Source organism: Cryptomeria japonica, chromosome 8 (assembly GCF_030272615.1).
Source record: "Cryptomeria japonica chromosome 8, Sugi_1.0, whole genome shotgun sequence".
In the NCBI taxonomy this organism is placed as follows: Eukaryota; Viridiplantae; Streptophyta; class Pinopsida; order Cupressales; family Cupressaceae; genus Cryptomeria; species Cryptomeria japonica.
Window position 1 is genome coordinate 592,253,919 of NC_081412.1, and position 13,536 is coordinate 592,267,454.

The 13,536-nt window shown below is 35.1% G+C and overlaps 1 protein-coding gene across 1 annotated transcript; it reads right to left on the reverse strand.

Annotated features, from left to right (window-relative positions):
- Nucleotides 1–6,483: 6,483 nt before the first annotated feature.
- LOC131037909 (putative leucine-rich repeat receptor-like serine/threonine-protein kinase At2g24130) lies at nucleotides 6,484–9,050 on the reverse strand. The gene is made up of 2 exons (XM_057970154.2): nucleotides 7,961–9,050; nucleotides 6,484–7,682 (listed from the first exon to the last, which is right to left on the reverse strand). The coding sequence occupies exons 1-2, from the start codon at nucleotides 9,048–9,050 to the stop codon at nucleotides 6,484–6,486; spliced, it is 2,289 nt and encodes a 762-aa protein (XP_057826137.1).
- Nucleotides 9,051–13,536: the final 4,486 nt, after the last annotated feature.

Here is a 13,536-nt window from a genome sequence, read left to right on the forward strand (position 1 = left end):
TTCAGGAATCCTGACTCCTTTACTAGTTAACATGAGAAAATATTTTTGTTTATCTGCATCTATAAGCCTTTCCATGAGTTTTTGGAAAGAAACATTCTCTTGAAATTATTGAACAAGCTCCTCGATGATCCCTTCTTCTTCCATGTTTGTATTAAAAGGATTGAACCCCATTTGACTCGTACTTGATTCTGGTTGTGGATCCTTTCCTTTGTTTTTTTAAGATCGAGTGACAACGAGCATCAATATATTTCTATAATAGTGAATTCCTCCTCTTCTAACGGGTTTCATGGTGGGGTTGGTGGTTCAGGCTGATCTTTGTGGTAGGTGATGCATTTTCTTGGAAACAAAGTGGGATTGATCCTTCCCCCACTATTAAGGCATTGATTGAATGCTGCTTTCTGAATGTAAGCTCTACTTCTCAAAGGTTCCTTGTCAAACTCGTTAGATTTTCCTTGGGGATACAATTGCATATAATGCAAGAAAACACGATGTGATTTAAAGAGTTGACGGTTGATATAGAGAAATTTACTCCTCTTGATAAGTGCCATAGGACTAGGTTGTGTCTTCTTCAACTTAGTCTTTTGATGAAGACTTCTTCTTCTCAAAATACGGAGAGTGGTCATACAAAATGATCAATGTTGATGTTGATGGTTGATATGGATACTTTGTTTCGGATACTCAAGCTTACTTGTCAAGTAGAGGTTTAGTTTGATTCACCCCCATGACAAAGTGTGTCGAATGGTATGAGTCAAGTTTCACAATGTAGAAACTTAATTTGGCAACTTGAAAACCTAACTTGGTATTGTTTTGATAAGATTTGTTGGATGATGGAACCTTTGATCACTCTATTTGATACTCCTTAATCTCATTGGATGAAATATTATCTTTTAAGATAGTTGAAGATTTGATACGCCTTCTAAGGATGCTTAATTGGACTTTGGAAATTCTCTCCTCTCTAAAGTTTACTCTTTTCTCTTTGTTTTTGAAACTGATTGTTGTATTGGTTGATTTGTAACTTGCAAGATCTTTCAATGTTCATGACAAGAAGACATAGCACACACGAAAATAATGGCCATCCCTATGCTAAACATTGAGTGTATGTTCTTGCGAGGATGTTTTCAAATCCCTGATGTTATCACTGATTTGATTTACAATAAAAGACACATGTTAGATAGACATTTTATTCAAGGTTCATCAACAATATCATAGCCCACTAGTTTGGATACTCCGTCAACTCAAACATCCTTGTCACCCCCTAGAGGGTACCCCTTTTTTTGCCTTTTTCCAGAAATTAACCCAAAGTGAATTGCTTCACAATTGGGTAGCTATCTCAAGGGAGATATATTATGAGTAATCTTGGGGTTGGATTCTTCTCCACCCTTGCACTATGATATTTCCAATGTATGACAACTGACTCGGCTCAAAGCTTCTACTTCTATGGTTCGTAGTAAAGATTCTATTCGGTGCGATAAATTATAATCTCAATTAAGAAGCTTCCCAACCTTTAGAACAAAGACTTTTCACATCACAAGGACACTAGGGGAAGGCTATCAAATACACACTTCCATTGGAGGGAATTTTCATTAGCCTCCACATTTGATTATAGTGGGTTGGTAAACTTGGCGATAAAGTCGTTACCCACTTGGGTCGTTCTCTTCTCACTATCCCCCTCAAGGCTTTGAGAAGACATGCCCTCTAAAGGATTTAATATTCTTGAAAGTAAAGAAAGCATGAAAAAGAGTGGGTTTGGCTTTTTGGTCACCCAATTAAGGGGAGAGCATATACCTACCACTTTCAAGACACGAAATACAAGTGTTAATTTTACCCTTTCATAGAAATGTGATCTATCATCTATTTGGAGATGTTGATCCAACAAGCATGGTGTTTATTTTAGTCCACATGGCAATTGGTTTTTTAGCTATGAAATGAAAATCCTGGTCAATGAAATGAAAGCACGTTGCTTGAAAATAAATCGCTTTGCAAGAATGGACAAGTTGATTGTTCATTTTACTTAAAAAAATAAGATTGATTGTGCTTTTTATCCTCTTTGCAAGAAATTGAAATTTTTTTTGTTCTTTTTAAGCCCAAAGTGAGGCATTTTCCCTGAATCTTCCAAGAAAGCAAAGTGTTTCATTTGTTGTTCTTTTTACCTTGCAATAAGATTCTTTTTAAGCCCAAAGGAAAATGTAGTTGATTTTAAGCCCAAAAGAAAGATGTTGTTCTTTTTAATTCAAAGGAAAAATGAGTTCTTTTTATCCAAATTTAAAAAGCTAGAAAGAAATCACAAATCCTAATTCTAACTCCTCCAACCTCCAAGAAACTGTTAAAACCTGCAAGGAAAGAAGTTCATGAAAAATCAAAACCTTTGGTGGGCTTACACAAGCCTAAATTCAAACTTTGGTTACAAAGTTACCATTCTGCCACATATGTGCGAAAACAAAAATCAGATGCACTACAAAATCTAGCATATGTGCTAAAAGAAATACAAATGCGTGACAAAATTGAACAAATGCGCTGAAAGAAGTTACATATGCACTAAAATATTTGTTGTATGCACCACAAAATTGGTCATTTGAGCTGAAACAGAGTTTAAATGCACTAAAATAACTGTTATATGTATTGGAGAAACTGTTAAATGCGCTAAACTGTGGTCAACATTTCTGAGCGTGATCTTGCAGAAAAATGTTAGGAATTTTGAGATTTTAGGGGTCAAGCCCCACGGTGGCCACCAAAGATGTATGTCAGAAATGTGGGATCATCCTGCAAATGGGAGAAAATACCCCAAACACACACATGAAACATTGCATTAGCGTTAGAAATCACAAAAGCAGTTAGTGAACCAAAAACTCTCAAAATCGTTCCATGCTCCTCTATCCCTAAAGATCTTCAAGATTCAAGGTGGCCCTCACTTGGAAGAGCACTTGATCTCTTGGATGTCAACTTAGAGAACAAGATTTAAATGATTATTCTAGGATCAAAATGAATGCAACTAAGATCCTAGTGAATGCTAAGATGATGATATGAATAAAAACTAAGGATGCAAGATGAAAAGCTAGTGATGATCAAGATGGTGGAAATGATATGAGGCTAAGTTAATTCCAAATTGAAGATTATGACGAGCTAATTAAGCTAGATGAATATGAAAAAGAATGTAATTGATATGCTCTAAAATATAATGCAATTAAGATAAATACTATGATGCTAATGATAGAAAGCTTGGATGCTTGAAGGTGACCAATGAACTTCTTTGATAACCTGCAAAAGACTATAATTTTGATACACAAGATTGGGATCCTTGAATTGAAGAAATGAGTTCTATTTATAGGCAAAATAGAGAAATGGATGGTTGAGATTGGAGAGATTCAATCCAATCCCAAGTTGACAAATGTCATCTTGAGAGGGCTTGAGAGGATGCTAAACAAGCATTAGATGCTAAGCAAGCAATTAGGGATAACCTCAAGGAGTGACATCATTGGATAATGTCTTTAACCAGGGAGGCATGCTATTACCCAAGAGGTAAACTCTTGTGCAACATGGGAAAATGGTTAAAGGGACAACCATCATGGCTAAGGAGTGTGGGCTTGTAAGAGGCATTAAATTCCTTTTGAAGACTTTGGAGGCTAACTTTCTCAAAGAGGAAAACCAATAGTGGTTTATGTAAGAGATTTACATGTTTGGAAGACTCAACACGTTAACTTGTTGAAATAGATAAAGTCTTAAATGCATTTTGAAGACTTTCTTCCAAATTTGGAGAAGTGACTCCCTTTTATTTAGGAATGTGACAATGATTAGGATAGGATTAGGCTAAATTGGAAGTGATTAGAAGAATCTAGAAGGGGTTTAGGCATGCAAGCAGATTTTGTAGGAGAATCCAAGTGGGAGGAATTTTGGGATTTTCAATTAAAATAAAATTATTTATTTCAATTAAATGGTACAATTTGCATTTGGATAGATATTTAAATAAATATTAATTTATTTAAATGTGAATGTGAATTTTGGATTTTATTTAGGTAAATCTTAATTTATTGAAATGAGAAAAAGAGGGATAAAGCAGTAAATGCTTGAAAACTTTGAGGGAAACCATTAAAGGCTTAAGAAGACTCTAGAAAGAAGCCTAAAGGTTTGAAGACTTTAAGGGAAGCCATTAAGTTTGAAGACTTTAAGGGAAACCATTAAAGGCTTGAGAAGACTCTTAGAAGGAAGCCATTAAAGGATTGAAGACTTTAAGGGAAGCCATTAAAGGTTTCAAGTGGGTGAGGATAAAGTGGCTGGTGGATAAGGTGATTCAAATAAACGTTAATTTATTTAAATGTGAGAGATGGGATTTTGGAGGATTTAATTAATTTATTTAAATGTGAGAGAAGACTTAATTAAACAAATATGATTTATTTATTTAATTAATGGTCTAAATTTGGTATAGTGAATTAAATCAAGGAATGATTTATTTAATTAATAGGAGTAGAGGGTTGGGATGAATTAATTAAAAATTAATTTAATTAATAGTTGAAAAAGGATCAAAGATTAATTAAATGTGAATTTAATTAATAGTTGGATGAATGGTCATTAAACAAATATAAAATTCATTTAATTAGGTGGACAGAAATAGGTGTCTACAACATGTATTATTTATCTTAATGTTGATTAGGTTACTTGCTATAATAAATTGAAAGCAATAGCATAGTTTTGCAAAATCCATATGTATCATAATTAGAGATCATTAGAGAAAAATAGTTGTTATAGCACTTGTTGATTTAGCACTCTAATAGTTGTTTTAGCACTTGTCAATTTAACGCTTCAATAATTGTTATAGTACTTTTTGATTTAATGTCCAAATATTTTTTATAATATTATACCAATAGTTGCAATTTTAAAGTTGTTAGTGTTGATGATGACTACCCATCAGGCCTAGAATTTGACAGGCTATATGACTGTTTTTGCACTTTTAGATCATATATTACAACTAATAAAATTAGTGGACCGTATGTATCGACAACCTATTTTTTCCAGAGACCGTATATATGACACTTAAAATTATTAATAAGCCATAAAAAATTATAATAGGTAAATTATTTCACAACGTTTATTATAAATATATGAATTTATTTAGAATATTTTAAAATGGTAAGATTAAGATATAATTGTTTCTAATTTAATATTATTTTTAAATGAATTTTTAGTATGGTTTTTCTTATATAAATTTAGAAAATTATTTCTTTTTACCGCATTTGAATTTTACTAGAACTTCAATTCTTAAAGCTTAAAGAATTTATATTAAACAATTCACAAATTTTAAAAAATTTGACACTTAATCTTTTTTTTAAAACGTAAAACGAAAGGCATTAGAATGATTAAACCATCATAAAAAATTTATATGACAGACAAAGGTGGCCGTCAAATTCCAGGCCTGCTACCCATAATTGAATGAAATGTATTCCTTAAATCTAAAAATCAACAAATCATGTGATGTCACATCACCACACCAATAATACATGACTTAGTGCACACGTATTAATCTCACATTTTAAGCTATTATAAAAATTTGAGAGTGATTTGAAATTTCTATGCAAGATTTTGAGAAGCTCGAAATTAGGGTGCTCAACTAATGAATCATCTCTCCTAGACTCATGCAAAACTTGTCAATATTCATTCTATCCCTTAATCAATGACTTACACGTGTGTAAAGTTTCTCATATATGCATTTGCACTTTATGTTTCTAACCATGAGACGTACTTTATATTTAATATTATTTAATTATACATGGTGATATAGTTTTATCCAAAAGATCAAGATAAATCTTTTGGGTATTAAAAAATAAATTTAAATTTTGAGATAGCATTACTTTGTCTAAACTAGAAAGTGGTAAAATATCATAGAATATGTAATGAAAAAGACAAGATTTTCAAAAGTAATAAACAATTGATGGATGTTAGATAAATATATATGTACATGTCACATAGATCAAATCATATTGTAGATTATATGTTTACGATATAGTGTATAAAATAACATAAAATATAAGTATAAAAATGTAACATATATATTTTTATCCCTTACAAATAAATACAGAAAAATATTATATTAATAAAAAAATAATCACCCAATATAAGAGATATATAGACACCCATATTTTTGGATTTAACTATGTCTAATTTGTTTAGTATCAACATGTCGGGTCACACTTAGTAATCCTTCATCAAGATAGTAGAGAGATAGAAGAGTAGAATGTCAAAAACTCTTTTTTCTCTTACTAAATGATCTATCAGCAGGGTAGTAGAGAGCTAAAAGAATAGAATGTCAAAAGTTCTCATTTTACTCTCATTTTCCCAAATTTATATAACAATCTACTTCAAAATTTTAACCAATAATAATGCAAATAATTTATTTATGAAAAAATTCACTATTAGTCAAGGAAATATAATTTTTTTTCCTCTATGGTTACATTTGCCTATGAAAAGAAAAAGCTTTGCATTATAAACTCTCATCTATCCTCTTCCAAATATATTCAAAATCAGGCCGTCGTACAAGCTGAAGGCAATATTTCTCAACTTGTAGCTCAGGGTAAGCACTCCAATCACTATAGAGAATCCCAGCCCATAACTCAACCCTGCTCCTACCACCCACCATTCATACTCACCATCTGAATCATCTTCTTCATCACTATTCTCCCTGTCATCTCCTTCTCCATCACATGGGAAACTCTTGCATGTTGTTGTAGTATTGGTGAATGGAATCCCACTAATATTGGAATTACTTAGGTAAGATGACTCCCCAAATGTTAGAAATTGTCCTCCAAGGGGTACTTTTCCCTCAAGCATATTGAATGACAGATTCAGGAATTCCAAATAGTTGAGAGATTGAAGTTCCAATGGAATCTTTCCACTCAATTTGTTTACTGACAGATCCAAAGATTCCAGCTGTTCCATGCCTCCTAATGTCTTGGGGATCCAGCCACTCAAATTATTTCTTGACAGATTGACTGCTATTACACCTTGAAGGGATCCCATTTCTTCAGGAATGCCACCTGATAAATTGTTATTTGATAAATCAATCCATTTAAAATTTGTTTTGATAATCTCATACACAAGATTCTGACCTTTCATGGAAGCTGTAATCTGATTTCTAAAGCCAATGTTACTTAATATGTCATAGCCTGCTAGTTTCACCGTGTACTCCTGACCAACAAGCTCTGGACTAGTCTGTGATGCATTCACCATTGCCAGCATTTTTGTAAGCTTGCTTGGAATTGACCCTGAAAGCATGTTGAGTGAAAGGTCTAGAATTTGCAGATTTGGGAGACCAATTATCTGGGTCGGAATTTCACCTTGAAATTTATTGGACTTCAGCATCAAAATCTGCAGTTGGGATAGATTTCCAATCCACTCAGGGATGATGCCTTCAAAATTATTTTTACCCAAATCAAATACTTGTAGAGATTGACATTCTGCAATTGATGATGGAATAGCTCCTCCCAGATGATTATCACTTAAGTTCAAACTACGAAGTTTAAAAAGGCTTCCCCATTCTTTGGGCAGATCACCTTCTAAATGATTTCCTGCCAGACTGAAAACTTCTAGAACAGAACAATCCCTGGTGAAATTGGTAGGAATAGTGTTGTTCAGCATGTTCTTTGACAGGTCAAGAACTGCCATTCTTGTGCCGCATAATGAATCTGGAAGGCCTCCTGTGAGATTATTGCCAGATAAAGCTAAAACTAGTATGATCTGAAGATATTCACCAAACTCAGAAGGAATGGAAAATTAAACTGATTATCTGATAAGTCCAACAACTCAACTCTAGGAGGAGGGAGAGGCAGAGCACCCTCTAAGCTATTATTGTGCAAATCTATCAAGCAGAGACCTCTGGAAGGGAGTCTCGATGGCAAAGACCCTGTAAACTGGTTGCATGAAATGTTCAGATTTAGAAGAAAGGGTAAATTCCATATTCAAGTGGGAATATTACCGGCTATACTGTTAGCAGACAAGTCCAGCGTTACCAATGAGTACTGATTCACAAGAAATGGGGGAAATTCAGCTAAATTACAAGAACCCAATGCCAAATACCCAAGGTTGTCAAACTGTGGAATCCATGTTGAATCAATTCTGACAGTTAAGTGATTGTCAGAAAGATAAAGAGCTTCAAGCCTAGTGAGATTATTCAACAGAGACAGAGGAAATACGCCACTTAAACTGTTGGAAGAGAGCATAAGTTGTTTTAAGTTAACAAGTTTTGAGATTGTGGGTGGAATTGTACCGTTCAATTGGTTGCCATGGAGGACAAGATAGACCAGGGCAGAATGGTTACCTACAGAAGGTGGGATCGCCCCTGTAAACTTGTTACCTGAAAGATTTATACTAGTCAGTGATGAAGACCTTTGTTCTCCAATGAAAGAAATATCTCCCACAAGATCAGAATTGCCAAAAATGTCAATTTCTTGCAATCTTTCTGCAGTGCGCAAGAGATTTGGAGGCACTGAATCATACAAATCACTTGCAGACAGATAAAGGGAATTCAAGTGGGAAGTGAGATTCTCAAACCAAACGGGTATTTTTGCTGATAAAAAGTTGTAAGAAAGATCGAGATGGAGAAGAGAGGTGAGGTTAATAAGGGATTTGGGAATTGGTCCTGAAAACCCAGATCCATACATGTCAAGAAAAGTGAGCCTTTTCAGCTTGCCTAAATCTGAGGGAATTGGAATATCTGAAAAATCATTAGAGCTAAGATCTAAAAATTCTAAATATGCAAGTTGAAATAAGGATGAATGGATCTTGCCCCCCAAATCATATGCCTGCAATTCCAATCGAGTGACATGGCCTGTGTGGAAATCACAACCAACGCCATTCCACATGCAACAATTTAATCCTTGCCAAGAATCTAAACTTTTATACTTATCTACAACAGCTTCCTTGAAATCGAGAAGATAATTTCTTTCTTCGAGCAGGCATGCATTTCCAGCTGTAATAAGAGGAGGAAGAGCGATCAGCCATAACATCAACAGCAATACTATTCTGACTGGAAAGCCTTGTGTCCCATGTGACAGAGCAGCTTCCATGACTTCTACACTCTTTTGCTCCGAAATTGTGTATCTTGTTAGTAAACAACTACTCCGCCGTCTCCTCCAACTTAAAACAATTTTCTATGCCATAAAAGTCATCTTTGAATTGAGTAGGGAAGCAACCATTGGAATTGACTAGTTGTTACCTTATCATATCTTGATTTAGGGTTTCAACGATGTTGATTTAATGTCTAATATTTTTGATAATATTGTATAAAATTAATGAATCATGTAATGCCACATCAATGCATCAATAAAACATGACTTAGTGCACAAGTATTGGTCTCACTTTTTTTTTTATTGGATCTTTTTGGACACCTTCACATAAACAGTGTGATGTGACATCATATTTGATGATGTGGCCCTGCAACCTTAGTTATAAATAGGGGACTTGTCATGTAAGCTACTACACAAAATTGAAAGTGATTTAAAATTTCCACGTAGGATTTTGAGAAGCGTGGAGTTAGGGTGCTCAACTACTGGACCGTCTCCCTAAATTGATGTAAAACTTGACCGTCTCCCTAGATTGATGAAAAACTTGTCTCTATTCGTTTTATTCCTTAATCAACGCCTTAGACGTGTGTACAATTTTTCAAATGCATCTACACATTAGTTTTTGACCATGAGATGTACTTTATATTTAATATCATTTAACAATATATAGTGATATAGTTTTACTAACATATTTATGTAAAAAAAAAACTGTGAAAAATGTGGAGGCATCAAGTTTCAAAATATTTAGTCCTCATAATATAATGATTATTATATTTTTATATCTCTTGTTTACAAAAGTAAAACAAAATGGTAAGACTGAATTATTATTATTATATTTCTATTAAACTCTTTACAAAAGAAAATAACTCTTAAGACTAGAAATAATATTATTGTATCATAATTTTTTTTTTTGATTAGTAATATTTATGTTTATTATATTATAAAATAAAGTAGTAGAACATAGTTGATGAATACTAAGAGGGGGGGGTGAATTAGTATACCAAAAAACACTATACTTAAACACTTAAATAGTCTAGAGATAAACTGGTAAAACAGTTTAACAGACAGTCCGGTTATCACACATGCAAACCAAAATGCAAATAAAGCATTCACCCACCGAAGCAATACAACCATAACACAAGATATTTGACGTGGAAACCCAAATGGGAAAGACCACAGTGAGATGAAACTCACAAGTCACTATCTGCATAATAGAACCCAGACCGGTTAAGGTCTTACAATGTTCTTCACCATAACATATCCTGTTAGGAATCTCAATCTCTGTTAGGAGATAAGTCCGATCAAGGACTACCTTGCTAGAGGATTTTAGATTCACAGAGGTGAACCACCTTGTTAGAGGATTTTACAAAGGTTACTCTGAGCCTACCCGGTTAAGGGCTACAGACTTGTCAAAGAGGTGAGTAATCAACAAGTATGTGATCTATCAAATAGCATAGATTGCTTAGTTAGATCCAGTATAGCTCATAGCTAATGCATTCCAGTATTACTTCAGTCTTCTCTATCTCTCACTCTGTTACACTTCACAAAACTTGATCTTCTCAGATAAGATCGCTCTTACAAAAACTCATCAACCACCTTAAACCCTAGCACCAACAAAAAACCCTTTCGACAACAACCTAAAACCCTAGACATGATGTCCTTATGAAGGAATCTGATTTCATGTCAGTCCAATAGGATTACATTTCAATTTCCTAGGTTCAATGAATCTAGACATACTCAGTAACACGACACAAAAAGCACCGCCAGTGTGTCGGCACCGTCAAACAATCGGTGGATTGGTAACTCATCACAAAATGTCAATTGGTAACTCATCACAGAGTATTACCAGTTCATACAAAATACCGGTTGCCAGTTTGTCAAAAATGAAGACTGGTAAGAAATTTGTTATGCCACTTTGTTCCCTCGTACCGCTTGAGATCCATGAACCGCTTGGGGTCGACATGCCGCTTCAGACCGGGAAACACATTCTGCAAAACATCAATAGTCTAAAGACTATAATACAACATATCGGTTGGAATAGATACCGGTTGAGCTCTAACTCATGCATATAAAGGAGATCTTAATGCAAGTGTGTGTCTATCAATGACAATCACAACATAAACATCAAAAATGCCAACAATCTCCCCCTTTGGCATTGATGGCAACATTTAGGAAAATAAAAATTTTGACATCTAAGTGTTTTACAACAAAAACATGCCATTAGCAAAATTGCTCCCCCTAAGCATATACACTATCCCTTTAACAATACAATGAATAGCAATTTTGCATACAGAGCATAAACATTGAGATATCAGAGCATATATCAAAGCATATAGCAAACTTTTAAGTACCAGATACTTTTCCCCTATACTTCTCCAAAATAGAGTACTTCTCCCCCTTTGCCAACAATGACAAAGTACCACTGAACAACCCTGTTTCCATTTGATATTAAAATAATAAAAGTTTATGACAATAAGGAGTAGTACTTGTCAAAAACAAATTTATAGTCCTGCAAGAATTGTTTCATCAATAGAGACTAGGACTCAAGTAGAGAGGTCACTACTTCTTTCTCTGTTTGCATCTAAGAGACCTATTCTTCCATGGCATCAACTGTGCTCATCTCCTGCGTAACTGTCAAGGCATCTAGGTTCAAATAACACTTCTAAAGAATTTGCAGGCATAGGAGTAAAACTAGTTGTAGCTCCTACAAATCTCTAGACAGTGTGTTGATCTCTTGCTCCATTTTGGCTGACTGGATGTGAAACCGGTGAACGGTTTGCCCATAAGTTGCAAAGGAATCATAAGGCGGCTTGAATGTGCTCATGTAGGACTGTAAGTCAGTTTGAAGCTTTTGCTTTTGAGCTAGCACATCATCATAGAACAGATGGGGTTGGCAGATTTGGCTAAGTCGCAGATTTCCCTCATCGAAAGCATCCCTTATATCCTTTTGGTCTTTTTGCAGTTCAGACCAGAGCTCATTCAACTTCTTCACAAGAGCTATGTTAAGAGCTTTTTGATGCTCTTTCTTGACATTTGCCTCAGCTACTTCTTCCAAGCTCTACACTTGATCATCCACTACTGTGCATAAGAGCTTTAGTTTAGCTAGTGATGATTCAGTGTCGGGAAGATTTGTATCGAGTATCAAACCGGTAAGAGTGTCCACAGCTGCTTGAATTACATCTTGCTCCTTCTTCCTTTGAATGACTTCAAGCTGTTCTTGGGCAACTTTGATGCTCTGCATCAGCTCCGTTTCATTAGCAGACTGGAGATCGATAGGACTGGAGAGGTCAGCCGGTTTGGCTTGACTCCCGATTACCTTTGGAGTCTCCATCTGTGTGCTCTTCTCCGCTTCTCCTGCCTTGTCCTCTTCCGCTTTCTTTTTCTCCACTTCTCTCCTTTTCTCTGCTTCCTTATCTTCTTCTTCCTTCTTATTTTTCTCTGCTTCCTTCTTCTTTTCCTATTCCTTGTCTTCCTCTTCTTTCTTCTTCTTCTCAGCTTCCTTCCTCTTCTCCTCTTCTTTCTCTTCCTCTTCCTTCTTCTTCTCCTCTTCTTTCCGCTTCTTCTCTTCTTTCTCTTCTTCTTCCTTCTTCTTTTCCTCTTCCTTCCGCTTCTTCTCTTCCTTATCCTCTTCTTCTTTCTTTTTCTTTTCATCTTATTGCTTCTTCTTCTCTTCATCTTTTCTTCTCTCCTCTTCCTCTTTCCACTTTTCCTCATCTTCATCCCTCTTCTTCTTCTCTGCCTGTTCCTTAGCCGCTTCCTGTCTATCCTCGGCTTGCTCATTACCTTGTTCAGCCTATTGCTTCTGTCCTGTTCCCTCAGAAGGTATGTCCTGAGTAACATCTTCTACGTCCAGGGCATCGACATCAATAGTGACGATTGGTTCTACAACCAGGTTTCCTTCTTCATCAAAAACTTCATCCGGTTTGGATATAACTGGTTCTTTTTCCGCTTGCCGGTTGGCTATACATGCTTTGTGAGCATGGATAGCAGTAGCCATATGCTGATAAGTGTCTTTTTCGACAACATCAACTCTACCTTCTAACACCCATAGTCTTCTTCTTCTTGTGAAGAAGAGTCTTTTATTTTGGTCCAAAACATCAAATAGTTCTGAGTCTGATAGGTCGGGAAAGTAATGTGCAAAGACTTTCTCTCTAATCTCCTGTTCCTTTTCTATGGCAATGTGCCATTTATTATCTAATGCCTTATACAAAGAATCCGGTGTCTGAGATTTAATCTTTGATGGCTACCAGTCATTTTTACACAAATAATTGATAATCTCCTGTAGTACCTCTTCTTTCTCCTCATCACTAAAATCATCATAGTAGTCTACTAAATCATGTAGTAATTTTCTCCTAATATTCTTTATTTTTCTTTTACAATGTATCAAAGGTTTATAGGAGGAGATATCAATATTTACCAGTGCAGATGATGTCGGTTCATTCTTCTTTTTCTTCGACTGTCTGGCCTTCTTGGGCATCTCTTCAGATAT

Coding starts and splice junctions, on each gene's coding strand:
- LOC131037909 (XM_057970154.2), bottom strand. CDS start 9,050: ATGGAAGCTGCTCTGTCACATGGGACACAAGGCTTTCCAGTCAGAATA. Junction 7,683..7,960: donor GTCTGCTAACAGTATAGCCG/GTAATATTCCCA, acceptor ATAATCTCACAG/GAGGCCTTCCAGATTCATTA.